Source organism: Aegilops tauschii, chromosome 6 (assembly GCF_002575655.3).
Source record: "Aegilops tauschii subsp. strangulata cultivar AL8/78 chromosome 6, Aet v6.0, whole genome shotgun sequence".
NCBI lineage: Eukaryota > Viridiplantae > Streptophyta > Magnoliopsida > Poales > Poaceae > Aegilops > Aegilops tauschii.
In genome coordinates, this window is record NC_053040.3 from 218,875,068 (window position 1) to 218,887,862 (window position 12,795).

At 48.2% G+C, this 12,795-nt stretch overlaps 1 protein-coding gene across 6 annotated transcripts in view; it reads right to left on the reverse strand.

The window, feature by feature from the left end:
• LOC109773927 (probable protein transport Sec1a) overlaps positions 1-12,795 on the reverse strand; it is an 87,645-nt gene that overhangs the window by 49,543 nt on the left and 25,307 nt on the right. For all 6 annotated transcript variants that reach the window (XM_020332656.4, XM_020332655.4, XM_073501311.1 and 3 more), the window contains 6 exons: positions 12,053-12,181; positions 8,977-9,168; positions 8,805-8,888; positions 8,612-8,710; positions 8,461-8,534; positions 7,862-7,958 (listed from right to left, as the gene is read on the reverse strand). In XM_020332656.4, the coding sequence (XP_020188245.1) occupies positions 7,862-7,958; positions 8,461-8,534; positions 8,612-8,710; positions 8,805-8,888; positions 8,977-9,168; positions 12,053-12,181 (675 nt within the window). The remainder of the gene's footprint in view (positions 1-7,861; positions 7,959-8,460; positions 8,535-8,611; positions 8,711-8,804; positions 8,889-8,976; positions 9,169-12,052; positions 12,182-12,795) is intronic.

Sequence of the window (12,795 nt, forward strand, 5' to 3'; positions counted from 1 at the left end):
TAAGGTCCCACATTTACTCCTTCAAGGAGCTCTTTACGGCGGAACCCCATGGCGGGGTGTCCTTGGCGGAGGACTTCTGGCCAGCCGAGGACAGAGTCTCTGACCTTGAGAATGCGGAACTGACTCGCCCATTCTTGCCGGAAGAGGTGGGTAGGGCTATCGCCTCTATGAAGGCAGGGTCGGCTCCGGGGCCTGATGGGATCCTAGCCCTTCACGAGATTGTCCATGAGGTAAAGACGTGTGGCCATAAGGGCGTCTTCCTCAAGTTGGACTTCCAAAAGGCATACGACCGCCTGGATTGGTCATTCTTGCGGTTGGCGCTTCAGCGAAGGGGCTTTGATGACAGATGGTGTTCATGGATCATGCAGTTCGTTCGGTCCGGAAGGACGGCGATTAATATTAATGGCGACGTGGGACCATTCTTTACGTCCTCTGCAGGAGTGAAGCAAAGGGACCCGATCTCCCCCCTTCACTTCAACCTCGCCGTTGATGCTTTGCTGGCAACCTAGATAAAGCTAGGGTGTCTGGCCACCTATTGGAGGTAGTTGGCCACCTGATCCCGTGGGGAGGGGTCACCCACCTCCAATATGCGGATGACACCATGATCATGGTGGAAGGGACGGACCTTGACATCGTGAATCTCAAGTTCCTCCTCCTTTATTTCGAGGCTATGTCGGGACTGAAGATCAATTTTGATAAGAGCGAGGTCGTAGTCCTAGGATTCTCCGCGAAGAGCAACAACGCATTGCGGATAACCTAAACTGTAGACTGGCCACGTTCCCCACCACATACTTGGGGATGCCAATAGCTGATACGAAGATTTTGATGAGTGCATTTGACCCGATGGTAGGGCGTGTGGCGTGACGGGCTGAGCCGTGGAGCGGACGGTTTACCTCTAAGTGGAGTAAATCTGTCCTTATTAGCTCTAACCTTGCGAGCCTCCCCATGTATATGATGGGGATGTATATCTTACTGAAGGGCGTACACTGCTCGTTCGATAAGGAGCTCGCTAGTTCTTCTGGCAGGCAGCCAATGGCCGCCAGAAGTATCACATGGTCAAGTGGGCGGACATTTGCATGCCCAAGGACTGGGGAGGCCTAGGTATTATGGCCTCCCGTCACATGAATGTCGCGCTCATGTTGTGATGGGTTTGGTGGATCATGCGAGGCGATGGGGGCTTTGGTCCAAGCAAAATACCTAACACCCCTGTTGGCATGTTCCCGCTCAGGAGGATCCCAGTTTTGGCGATCCATCCAAAGGATCAAGGAGGGCATTCGTCTACGGATCTCCTTCTCTATAGGTAATGGGGATGGGACGCAATTTTGGCTGGACCCATGGATGGGTACCGAGCCCCTCAGGGTAGGATTCCTCGTCCTGTTTTCTATCTGCGCGGAGGCGTTACTCCTCATCTCCGCGGCTGCATGCTCTGGGCACTGGGATATACGGTTTCGCCGGATGTTTGGGCAGGCGGAGAATATCGAGTGGTCTAGGTTGTGGGCAGCCCTATCGCCGGTATTGTTGGATTATCCGGACACCGTGTCCTGGCGGCTCTCACCGTCAGGAGAGTTCTCCGTCAACTCCGCATACCAGGCATTATGTTGGTCCCCTACCATTCCTTGGCTTTCTCCCTTGTGGAGGCCCCTTTACCCTTGAAGATCAAGATCTTTGTTTGGCAACTCCTTAGAGATCGTCTCCCTTCGGGGACCGAGGTGCTTAAGCGGCAAGGCCCGGGTGATGGCTTGTGCACCTTATGCACGGTGCCTAAGAATGGGACTCGCATCCTATTCTCATGTACCGCGGCTCGGGTCTTGAGGACGTTCATCCATGAGGCACTAGGGCCCGACTGGGTGGCCCTAGACCTCGCGGAGTTCCTCCAAACCAGGGCTACCCAACCTGGGCGGCATCGCCGCTTATTTTGGCTTATTTTGCGGCCATGTCGTGGACTCTTTGGACAACTCGTGATAAAATAGTGATTGAGCGGGTGTTTCCGACGCGACCATCTGACTCCTTCAAACTCCTTGCTTTTCTGCAGCACTGGCACCTGCTTTCTAGGCAACGCTTTCTAGGCAGCGTGACCGCGATTGTCTTGGCCTCATGTTGGATGCGCTCCTGGCTACAGCACGCCGAATATCGTCATTGTAGGGCCGCTTGTCGGCGGCCATTAGGTAGCTTTTTTTTATTTCTCTTATGTTTTTTGGGCATGATTGTGTTGTTGCCCAGCCGTTGTTCCGTCGCGGATTTGGATGCTGGTTATACGGATCATTGCTTTATTTATAAAGCGGGGTGAATGCCTATTTCGAGAAGTAGGTGTAGAAAGCTCTAGTGGAGGCTACTACCACCGGTGTAGGAGAAGGCACACCTTGTAGTGGTGGTGAAGTGCGGGCAGCCCGAACTGCTGAAGAGGACGGCAACAAGGCCGTGATGCGTAGACGCAACTCCTCAGAGTGCACCTCAGCATGGGCCTCCAGAGTAGAGAGTCGAGGATGGAGAGCCGACAGCTAAGCACGACTATGCTCAAACTCCAGTTGGAGGCAAGTGAGGAAGTCGTAGAGGCAATGAACCTCCAGCTTAGCTTGTCGCTGCACACAACACTGACATGTGCGACAAAGATCACCTCCCAGAGAGTTCAATTGGCGCCACACCACCGACATCTCCTGTCGGTGTACTAAATTAGGGGTCCCTTAGTACCCCAGACTTGTGCACAGGTAGTTGCAGCCCTTCAGACGACAAGGGCTTGCCGGAGGACAACTCAACCCAAGACTCAAGATTCAACATACAAGACCGTGAAGAAGACCTCCCAGCAGGTCATCGAGAAGTACCAAGTTAGTACCGAAGGTCAAGATTCCAGTTGCCGGCAAGCTCCATAGCGGCAAGCCAAGACCCGGCAAGCTCCTTCTCGGGAAGTTTCCCCCTTCCTGCTTCTCGATCCCTCCACCACATCGACCAGCTGATGGCTTGTCAAGATTAGGTGTCGAGCGGGCGAGCGACTTGGGGAGGATCATCAGGACGCGCGTCAGCACGTCGCGTGCAGATCAACTTTATTGACACCCTCTTATGGACGTGTCAACAAGATAGGCTCATCCAGGCCGAAGGCACAGAAGGAGACGCCTTTTGCCAAAGGATTGCTATCAGTTCACGGTGCATTAAACGCCCTTGTCCTAGTCCGGCAAGATTAGGTTGGATAGCATCGAGGCCACTATTCACAAGATGTAATGACCATGTTGCCACCGTGGTGACCCCTTTTTGTCTATAAAAGGAGGCCCATGGCTACCTGGGCACGGGTCGACACTTTGCTCACGCTTACACAGTAGCTGCACCTTGCTCACGTTTTTCCGGCAAGCTGAGCTTGTAACTTGAGCCCCAAGTCAATCCACCAAACAAGCAGGAGTAGGGTTTTACGCCTCCACGGCGGCCCGACCTGAGAAAACCTCGCGTGTGAACTCTTGGATTTGCTCTTCATGCTCATCGATCTCCCAAACCGAACTGCAAAGGGACCATGCTGGCCCCATAGATTGTCGTACCCCGACATCTTTAGCGCGCCGGGTAGGGGATCGCTTGTGCGGATCTACTCCAGCAGTTCTCGTGCAAGTTTCGCTATCTTCTTCATCCATGGTGCCCAAGAAGAGCGCGGCAGTGGGTGCACCGTCTGCCTCTAAGCTGCCGACCCAGACGACTCCGGCGGGAGGGGCCGGCAACGAGTGCTCTCCACACCCTTCCAGCGACAAGAGTTGTACTCGCTCTGCCGGAAGCCAAGACCCGCTGAAAGTGCAACTAATCCCCGGGTGGTTTTGGTAATTAATAACATATATGTCATTGATCTAATGAACATTGATGATAGATTTCAGAAAAGATCAACGATTGGCATGGCATGGACTAATGGAGTGTGGACCCCTCAAAATGTGAAGAACAAATTTGGCTACCCCAAGACTACATTTTTGGTTTAGTGATTCAAGATCACATTGAGTCCCTTAGGAAAGCCAATACTATTAAAAGGGGATGACGTATTGTTGATGAGGTTGTTTGCTCAAAGTGCTCAGTGATATTGCTCCAAAAATCCTCGATCAATTTCCCACAATCACATTTGTCCAAACCCTAAATCATCATTTCGGTCCCACCGATACTGTCTACCCCGGACCCACCAAGATGATTATTCTACTGCCACAGCCAAAACCTTAACATTTTGGTCTGACCGAATTGGTTCTCGGTCCCACCGAGAAGGCCTTGCCAAGTTTTTGTGATGAAATCGCTTCGTTTCGGAATCAGCGAGACGAAACGATAGGAATTACCAAAACGCAGCTCTGCCCTAGCCATTGCACTTCAGTCTCACCGAGGTGGTATAATCGGTCTCACCAAAAACACTAACGGTCAAGTCTTTTGCACTATTCGGTCTTACCGAGATTTTCATATCGGTGCCACCGAGTTGGGTGAACATTCCATTCCTACCATTTGAACCTTGATTTCTAGCCTCTTCAAGTTGCTTTCCACTCCAATCCTTCTCCTACCCAAGCCAAATCTGTGTGAGAGAGGTTGAGTGTTGAGGAGACTATCATTTGAAGCCCAAAAGAAAGGAGTTCATCACCAACACAACATCTATTACCTTTTGGAGAGTGGCCGTTGGCCAGGGTCGATGTCGTTGCGGGGAAGCGTCTCGTGCCCATCTTGCGATGGCCTCGGCACGCGCCCCGCAGCTCCGTTGGTCTTGGATCCCGTGGTGTCGTCCTTGGACGTAGCCGCGCGACCCCATGGGCCGTAGCACCGCCTCTTGAGTAGCGATGCACGGGTGTAGGATCGAAAGTATGTCTAGAGGGGGGTGATTAGACTAGACCAAATAAAACCTAACCTTTTCCCAATTTTAGTTGTAGGCAGATTTTAGCAATTCTAGCAAGTCAAGTATCACCCTACATATGCAAATCTAAGAATGTAGCAGTGGAAAGTAAAACATCATGTAAGTAAAGGAAGGGTTTGGAGATTTCAAACGCAATGAAGACACGATGATTTTTGGCATGGTTCCGATAGGTGGTGCTATCATACGTCCACGTTGATGGAGACTTCAACCCACAGAGGGTAACGGTTGCGCGAGTCCACGGAGGGCTCCACCCACGAAGGGTCCATGAAGAAGCAACCTTGTCTACTCCACCATGGCTTTCGTCCACGAAGGACTAGCCTCACTCGGGTAGATCTTCACGAAGTAGGCGATCTCCTTGCCCTTACAAATTCCATGATTCAACTTCAGATGATCTTGGAGGCTCCTGACACATAACCAATCTAGGAGACGCCAGGCAAGGAGCATGTGCACCGTTCTCATGGTGCGCAGGGCCTGCCGCCACGTCAAATTGCTGGCAAGCATCGACCGCGGCAGCAGGACAGAGATGTAGCTCCTTCTGGCTCGCACAGAAGTCGAGCCACATCTCAGTCCTTGCGCCCAGTCATGCCCAAGTCACCAGCGGAAGCGCTGGCGCAGGTGGAGTTGTTGCTGAACTTTCCTCCGGCTCCAGAGAAGATGGATGAGTGGGGTGCCGCCATCCAGAGCCTCATGGGCTACGCCAACAACGATGCGGCGCGGCCTGCGTGGCCCTCAGTGGCAGCCAACGGCGCCAGTACAAGGGCCTGGTGAGCGAACCGCGGGTGCTGCGCCAATGGTGCATTCCCCTCCTCGGCAAGTACGGCAAAGCCAGCGGGTCGACACCCGTGACGATGCATCCATGGCATTGTCACAAATTGGGTCCCCTACCCCCTCCGTTTCTAGCCTCTTTTTATGGTTTTCTTGCCTAACTCGAAAAATTCCAAAACAAATAGCCCAAAGTCAGTTTCGAGTGAATTGTTCGATTTCATGGGATTTGGTAGGTTTTGATCCATGAATCTCTTGCAAAACTAGTTGATCTACCTTCCTTTCCATCCCTTGGGCACAATTTTTCTTTTTCCCCATCAAATTTCAAGCTAGAAATCATTTTTTTTCTTCCTGGAAAATCCGAGTTTCCATAACACATCTGTATTTTGCCGCTGTTTCCCCTTATTTGTCCGAACCAAACCCAAGTAGTCCCAGACAATTTCCTAGACTATTCAGACTATTCCCTAGAGGGTCCGGACGAATCCCCCGGACTGTCCGGCCATACCAATAAAACTGACCAACACCCTTTGCCATTTGGCCATAACTTCCGCATCCGAACCTCGATTTGGGTGTTCTTGGGCTTGTTTTGAAGCTATCGACGTGCTGACTCAAAGGCGAATGTGGTTTTGGTGATAAGCCAAATCCTTCGTTCGATACAATCAACATAGTGAATCTATGCTCGCTCGGCTCGGTGCTGAATGAACTCCTTCATTGATTCCAGGCTGCTTGTATGGGGACATGAAAGCAAGCGTAGGAGATCAAACTGTGAGTCGAGTACGATGGGTAAAAGGACGACTCGTCGTAGTCAATACCCATGGTGGATATAGACTCGAGGGATCGCCTGACTAAAGTTTCCGCCGACCGGTTGGGCGCCCAAACACGGAAGTGAAGCTTATCGATCTTTTCGGCGATGAAGTCCAGGCTGCTGAAGCGAAGAGTCTTTCCTTCAGTGAAGGCAGTAGCGGGGGTCAGACGCCCCACCGGATCGGCGGCGAAGTCTAGGGAGCCGAGGCGGATGCCTTAGCCCAAAGTGAAGACGCCGGAACCGATGAAGGAACCCATCTGGATCCAATCTGACAAATCTATGCGCACATCCCCTACATGGCGCGCCAAACGTCAGTGTGAAGATCCAAAAATAATATACATAGGGCGGTGTATGTATAGAGAATCTAGAGGGTGCACATGAGACATGATTTTCCCCATTTTAGGCCCTCAGAGAGAGGCAACACCCTACTTTCTACCTTTGTGAATTGTATTGATGGCCGCCTTGTATGAGAGCTAGGGTTTGTGTGTTTGCACGTATGGTGTGTATGCGTAAGCATAGAGTTGGGTGAGCAGTATGGTTACACGGGCCGAAGTAGGTTTACACGGTAGAGATCCCATTGATTTACAATTTGATCTACCTACTATACATGTCTTGTATTCCAAGGTGATGGTGCGCCCCGAATTGCAGGACGACTCCTAGTCACCAGCCAGGCCCACCCTGCGGCTATTGGGTCAGATTCAGCCTACCTGACTATACATGGGAGCTATGTCAACATCACCTGGCCCCAACTCACGAACTATCTAGACGTGTTGCCTGGATGCAGAGTTGGGCAGAGCCCACGTATCCTCCTTCCCCCACTTACCTATACTCCACCCCCCCCCCCCCCTCTTCCACTCTAGGGTTAGCAAAGTAGAACTAAAACCATAGAGCTTTCTCACCACCTCTTCCCTTGTGGGATGTCCCTTGTGGAGAAGGCCACCTTGGGAGGTGAAGACTCTTGAGGACTACAAGAACTTCCTAGTGGAGATGATTCCTCTTGGAATATCAAGACCTCCATATCTTAGGATTGGGGAGGAACATTCTTTCTTTGTTACTGCTCAATTCAGCCTTCGTGGGTTTTTTAAGTGGCCTTGTTAACTTATCTTATTCAAGGGATTTATGAAAAGTAGTGCTCCAATGACCCCCCACAGGCCCACACAGAATAATGTGCCTCGCCAGGTAGCATCCTTCTTTTGTGCTAACCAGTTAGTGAATAAGGGAGTTGAGAATGTTGGGTTTAAAGATACCATATTTAGATGGAATTTATAAAATTAGGAGCAAGTTCCACCTTACACCATTTTCAAGTAGGTCCACAAAATACCACTTACGTTGGAATATCTAGAGTTAATACGTCCACATGTATAGTTCTGTGTATAGAAAAGAAATGCAACAGGGCAAGTACCGATCTTAAAACTTTGAACCATATCACAGACAACATAACAACCAACCTCGACATGCAGCGAAAGCTTGTCAATTTGATCAGTGTACTGTGGAAGAGCTTGAACCATTTTTTGTAGGTCTCTAGTTGATAGCTCTCCTCCAGCTCTAAAAAATTAAACAAGAGGCAAAGAGCACTAGTAAAAGAAGCCCAAAACATAACAAACAAATAATGATTCATTCAACTAAGCATAAGAAAATAGAAGTGAATCGATAATTAGAATTAGGTTGACAAGGACAGATTTAAGTTTGTTTTGGAAGTTGAGTTTTCACTTGGACTTAGGTAGTTAAATTAACTAAAAAACTAACTCTGAGTCCTCCACTATGTAGCTAGGCACATCATATTGCAACTATTGTGCTTGCTTATTTTTCAGTTATGAGAACAGTACATGTAGTTATGAGTTGCTGCTATTCAACCGAATTTAGTCGAAGTCACGCTTTCTCAGAATGCAATACAGGTGCATTTCATTTAAATTGCTATTTTGTTCACGAGACAGAAATGAAATAGTCACAAAAAGACATGCGAAGAACAACACGAATATGAACATCTTTAATGTAACAATGAGCCACCACACCTAACTATGTACTTGGTTTGAAACAGTGAACGAACCTTGCTTGCTGTAGTTGGGCAGCTTTGTTCTTCGAGACAAAATGTGTCATCTTATCATGAAGTCTTTCACTTGCCTGAAATTATAATGGTTAATTGTATAGCTGCTGAAAGTGTGAACCGCATAGAAAGATGGACTGAGAAATGCTCTCACATCTGCTATATGGGAATGTCGAAGTTCAAGCCAAACTGGATCATGGTCCTCTAACAGGACCTCCTTTTTTTCTGAGGCTGAACCATTTTTACTTGAAACCTTTTATTCAATCACATAAAAGGATCCGTAACCATCCAGGGAAACAACAGACCATAATTCCACCATTAAGAAAAAAGACCAATGGCATGCTCACCTCATGTACGTACTTGTTACCATCCATGCATAGCAGATCATGGCACATGGCATCATAAGTCCATTCATGAATTATTGGTGCGATCTGAAGTATACTAGAAAAGTGAACCAGCAGAATAAATAGCACCAGTATAGAAGTTGAACCCAGATATACAGGTATGTTCACCACGTACCTGATCTACTGAACGGTCTACTATGAGAAGTTCACAAGTTTCTGTCTGCGGGAATTCAGGAATTGACGTTTTATATTTGGAGAGGTAATTCCATACACCAGCAGCAATCTTTGTGGGCACCATGTCCCTTAGTGTTGTCATTGTAGAAGCATCAATGGTCTTGGCAATGCGGTAGTGCACACGGGGAAATTCCTATAGTTTATAGAACAATACATGTCAACAATAAGCTAATAGTAAAAAGTGACCTTAGCTCACTTGGTTAGTTGAGAGGATTCACAACCCAGCCACCCAGGTTCCAGTCCTCACAGGTGTGAATTTTGGGTTCTTATTCTTTCAAAATAAAATCGATGTAAGGGCCTTCCCTACCACATTTCTTTCAAGAAAAAAAAAAGCAAACAGTTGCTGTGTACCAAGTTGCAACATGTCAAGCATTAGAGCTCTTGTTGAAGTTGAAAGAAAACGAACATGTAAAGAAATGAGGATAATGTTGGCGCCGCCTCTCCTCGCGGCGCCGCTTCTTCCTCTCGCAACTCTCTTGGAATTTATCTCCAGAACACACACCATGGAAGAAACCGAGAAACACACACACACACACACACACACATGTACCAAGGAAGAAAGCCAGCTAGCTTTGCCGAGAGGCTATCCTCCTTAGTGACACAAGTGCTACATCTTTCTACAGCCCTCATGGCCACTTTCTCATTCATCTATTCTGACTTAAATAGCCTGTACAAAGAAGACTTAGACGCACCTACTAAACCGGCCACCACGCACGGCCACTCACTCAACTAATTCCATGCACTAACTAATCACCTACATGCACTACATCCACGCCCACGTACACTGCCCTTGTAGCTCCTTTTGAATGGCCACACGACCCGGCCAAGCAGGCTAACTAACTCATGCATGTCTAACTCAACTAACTAAGCTGACTACGTGCACTTATTTCTAGCTAAACCAACCATAAGCTTGCATGTACACTAGTGATCACATCTCTACATGTGCACACACTGCCGCAACTTCCGCTGGCTGACTCAACTATATGAAATAATCTAAACCTAGCACTAATAACAAAGAAATTGCAGTAACAAAGTTCAAATCATCAGTTGAACTTGAACATCCACATCATCTTGTCGCTTTCTCTTAGTTTCAGTACATTAATTGCGACCAAGATTGTCTGTTTTTATTTTCACCACATTATTTTTCCATGAACCAAAAGTTGCCTATTCCTCTTGAAGTATGTGGATTGGCCAACCTTCTCCATAAGTTCGGACTTTTGGTTCTACTGGTTGGTGCATGAAATTTAATATGGTAGAGCAAAGAGGTATTGGGTTCAAGTGTTGGCTTTCGCCCTTTAAATAAGAAGCATTTCTTGCCCTCTTTCTATCCACATTTAGGCCCTATCGTGCCACACGTGAGAGGGGGGCCATGTGGGCAAGGCAGGGTCTTCATTGAGCTCCCTGACACATAGCATTCCTAATTTTACGCCACCAACTTAGATGAGATTGTTAAGGAAGCAACTTATCTTCATGGAAGGACCAAGGGGCATATATATATTACACAAGACTTGAGGTGCGAGGAAAGTAAACATAGACTAATAAGGACTCCTAGACCAATACTAATACTTCCTAACACGCCCCCCCCCCCCCCCCCCACCCCCCCTCAAATGCAAAAGCATATGCGATAGCATTGCATTTGAAGTGTAATACTAGAAGAAGAAATGATAATCCAAATCCATGTCTTGAGAGTGTCGTCGTAGTAGCATGAAGAGTCTTCAAAACCTGTCAAGTCGCCAAAGGGGATAACGAAGAGATGGCACATCAGAGGAAGACACCGCATCAATAGAAGATACAAGAGAAGTATCAGGAGAAGATGAGTTGTCAAAAGAAGATGGCACATCAAGAGAATAAAACGTTGTGTAGAAAATCATAACCCACGACAACCGACATCGAAAGAAGCTCGACAGTTAAGGCACAATGGGCGTAGATCGACAATGCACAAACAGTCCACGAAAATCATATAGAAACAACAAGGGTAATTAGGCCAGAAAAGTTGTATAGAAAGGATCAGGACGAAAGAAAGGCTGACGGACAAAGGTATGGTGGACTCGCATGGCATGAGAAACACAAAATATCAATGGATTTGGTGGACGCGGCGGAAAATATAGAAAACTAAAAATCACATACTAGACCAAATGCAATGACGGTGAAAGAGCACGCAACACCGAAGGAAGGTGCATGTGCGAGACCAAGTCAACGAAATGACCACCGTCGAAAATCACCGGACAATGACAGGAATCGGTGTAGAACGGCAATCATCATGTGTGAAGGTCACAAGAGGAGCCACAATAGGGCGACCAACAGAGCCTGCGAAAGACGCTGGAGTAGCACGCAGATGGACATGCGGGAGCAGAGCATGCAATCGGAAGCAGAGCAGCACAAGCTGCAACCAAGGTAACACACATCAGCAAGCAGTAAGTAGCATGTGCGGAGCAGAGGCAGCGGCGGGCGCACGCAGTAGGCAGATGTGTACGTTGCGAATTGAAGGAAGAGGCGCTCGATCTGGATGGAGGGCAGCAGACAAAGCCACGCTGCTAGGCAGAAGCAGCAGTGAGAGCCAGCACATGCGCGTGGGGGGGGGGGGGGGGGCAGTAGTAGGAGAGCAGCACGCCTGCATGGCTGCGTACACACTTGGAAAGCAGCCAGCGGGAGCATAGGTGGGCTCGGAAGACCTGCACAAGCGGATCGGGCGGGGCGACGTTGACCAGGGCGGCAGCGATGTTTAGCAGGAAAAAAGCATCAGCGACGCGAGAGATTGGATCGGGAGGGCGAGTTGCGGCGCCTGAAAAAAAATAACCTAAGATCTAATACCATGTTAGGAAAGCAACTTATCTTCATTGAAGGCCCAAGGGGCATATATATATTACACAATACTGGAGATGCAAGGAAAGTAAACATAGACCAATAAGGACTCCTAGACCAGTACTAATACTTCCTAACAGAGATAAGGCACTTTTTTGCTGCTGTACCAACAATCCTAATTCGGGTAGGACTTGAAGGGGAATGAACATACATACCCTCATTGATGCAAATACTGTAGATATACGAGTAGCCATTGCATTCAAACAAGCATTGTATTTGTTGAAGCCTTCTGCACTCTCACAGAAAAGCTCTTCCAATGCCCTTTCATGGTCAGTTATGAAACCCTGCACACAATCACCATGAGTACACTATGCCAGACAAAAGGAATTACTATAAAATTGCTGCCAGCTTAGGTACATCCATGCTCTCCCAGTAAGAATATAAGTCCTCTTTATTTTTAAACTGATTCCTAATGCAGCATCCACGTTAAACCACATCGCCATAAAAAAAGTGTTACATGAAGGATAAATCAAGTCCGTTAGGTCTTGGCACTTGGGGCTTACGAACAGTCATGTCCTTTGGTTAAAATACACATCCTTTCGTGAAATGATGTCTCTTCATGGAAAGATAGGTCCCTTGGTCAATGATATTGCTTCGTGAAAAGACATGCCCTTGGTGAAATGATGTCTCTTCGTGGAAAGACATTAGACAAGAAGCACAATAATTGTTAGACTAACACGATGCGAAATTCAGTTTATAACATCCCAATATAAAAATTCATGTTTTCTGGGATTATACCTGTTTTTCCTGTAATATCCCAAAAATCATGTTTTCCCAGGCTTCAGGCCGGGCCATGGGTGAGAGAGGCCCGAGCCCGGCCTGGATGCTGGGCTTTGGGCCAAGCCTGCCGGGCCGGGCCACCCATGCACGGGTTTACCCACATCAAATCGCAAGCTTT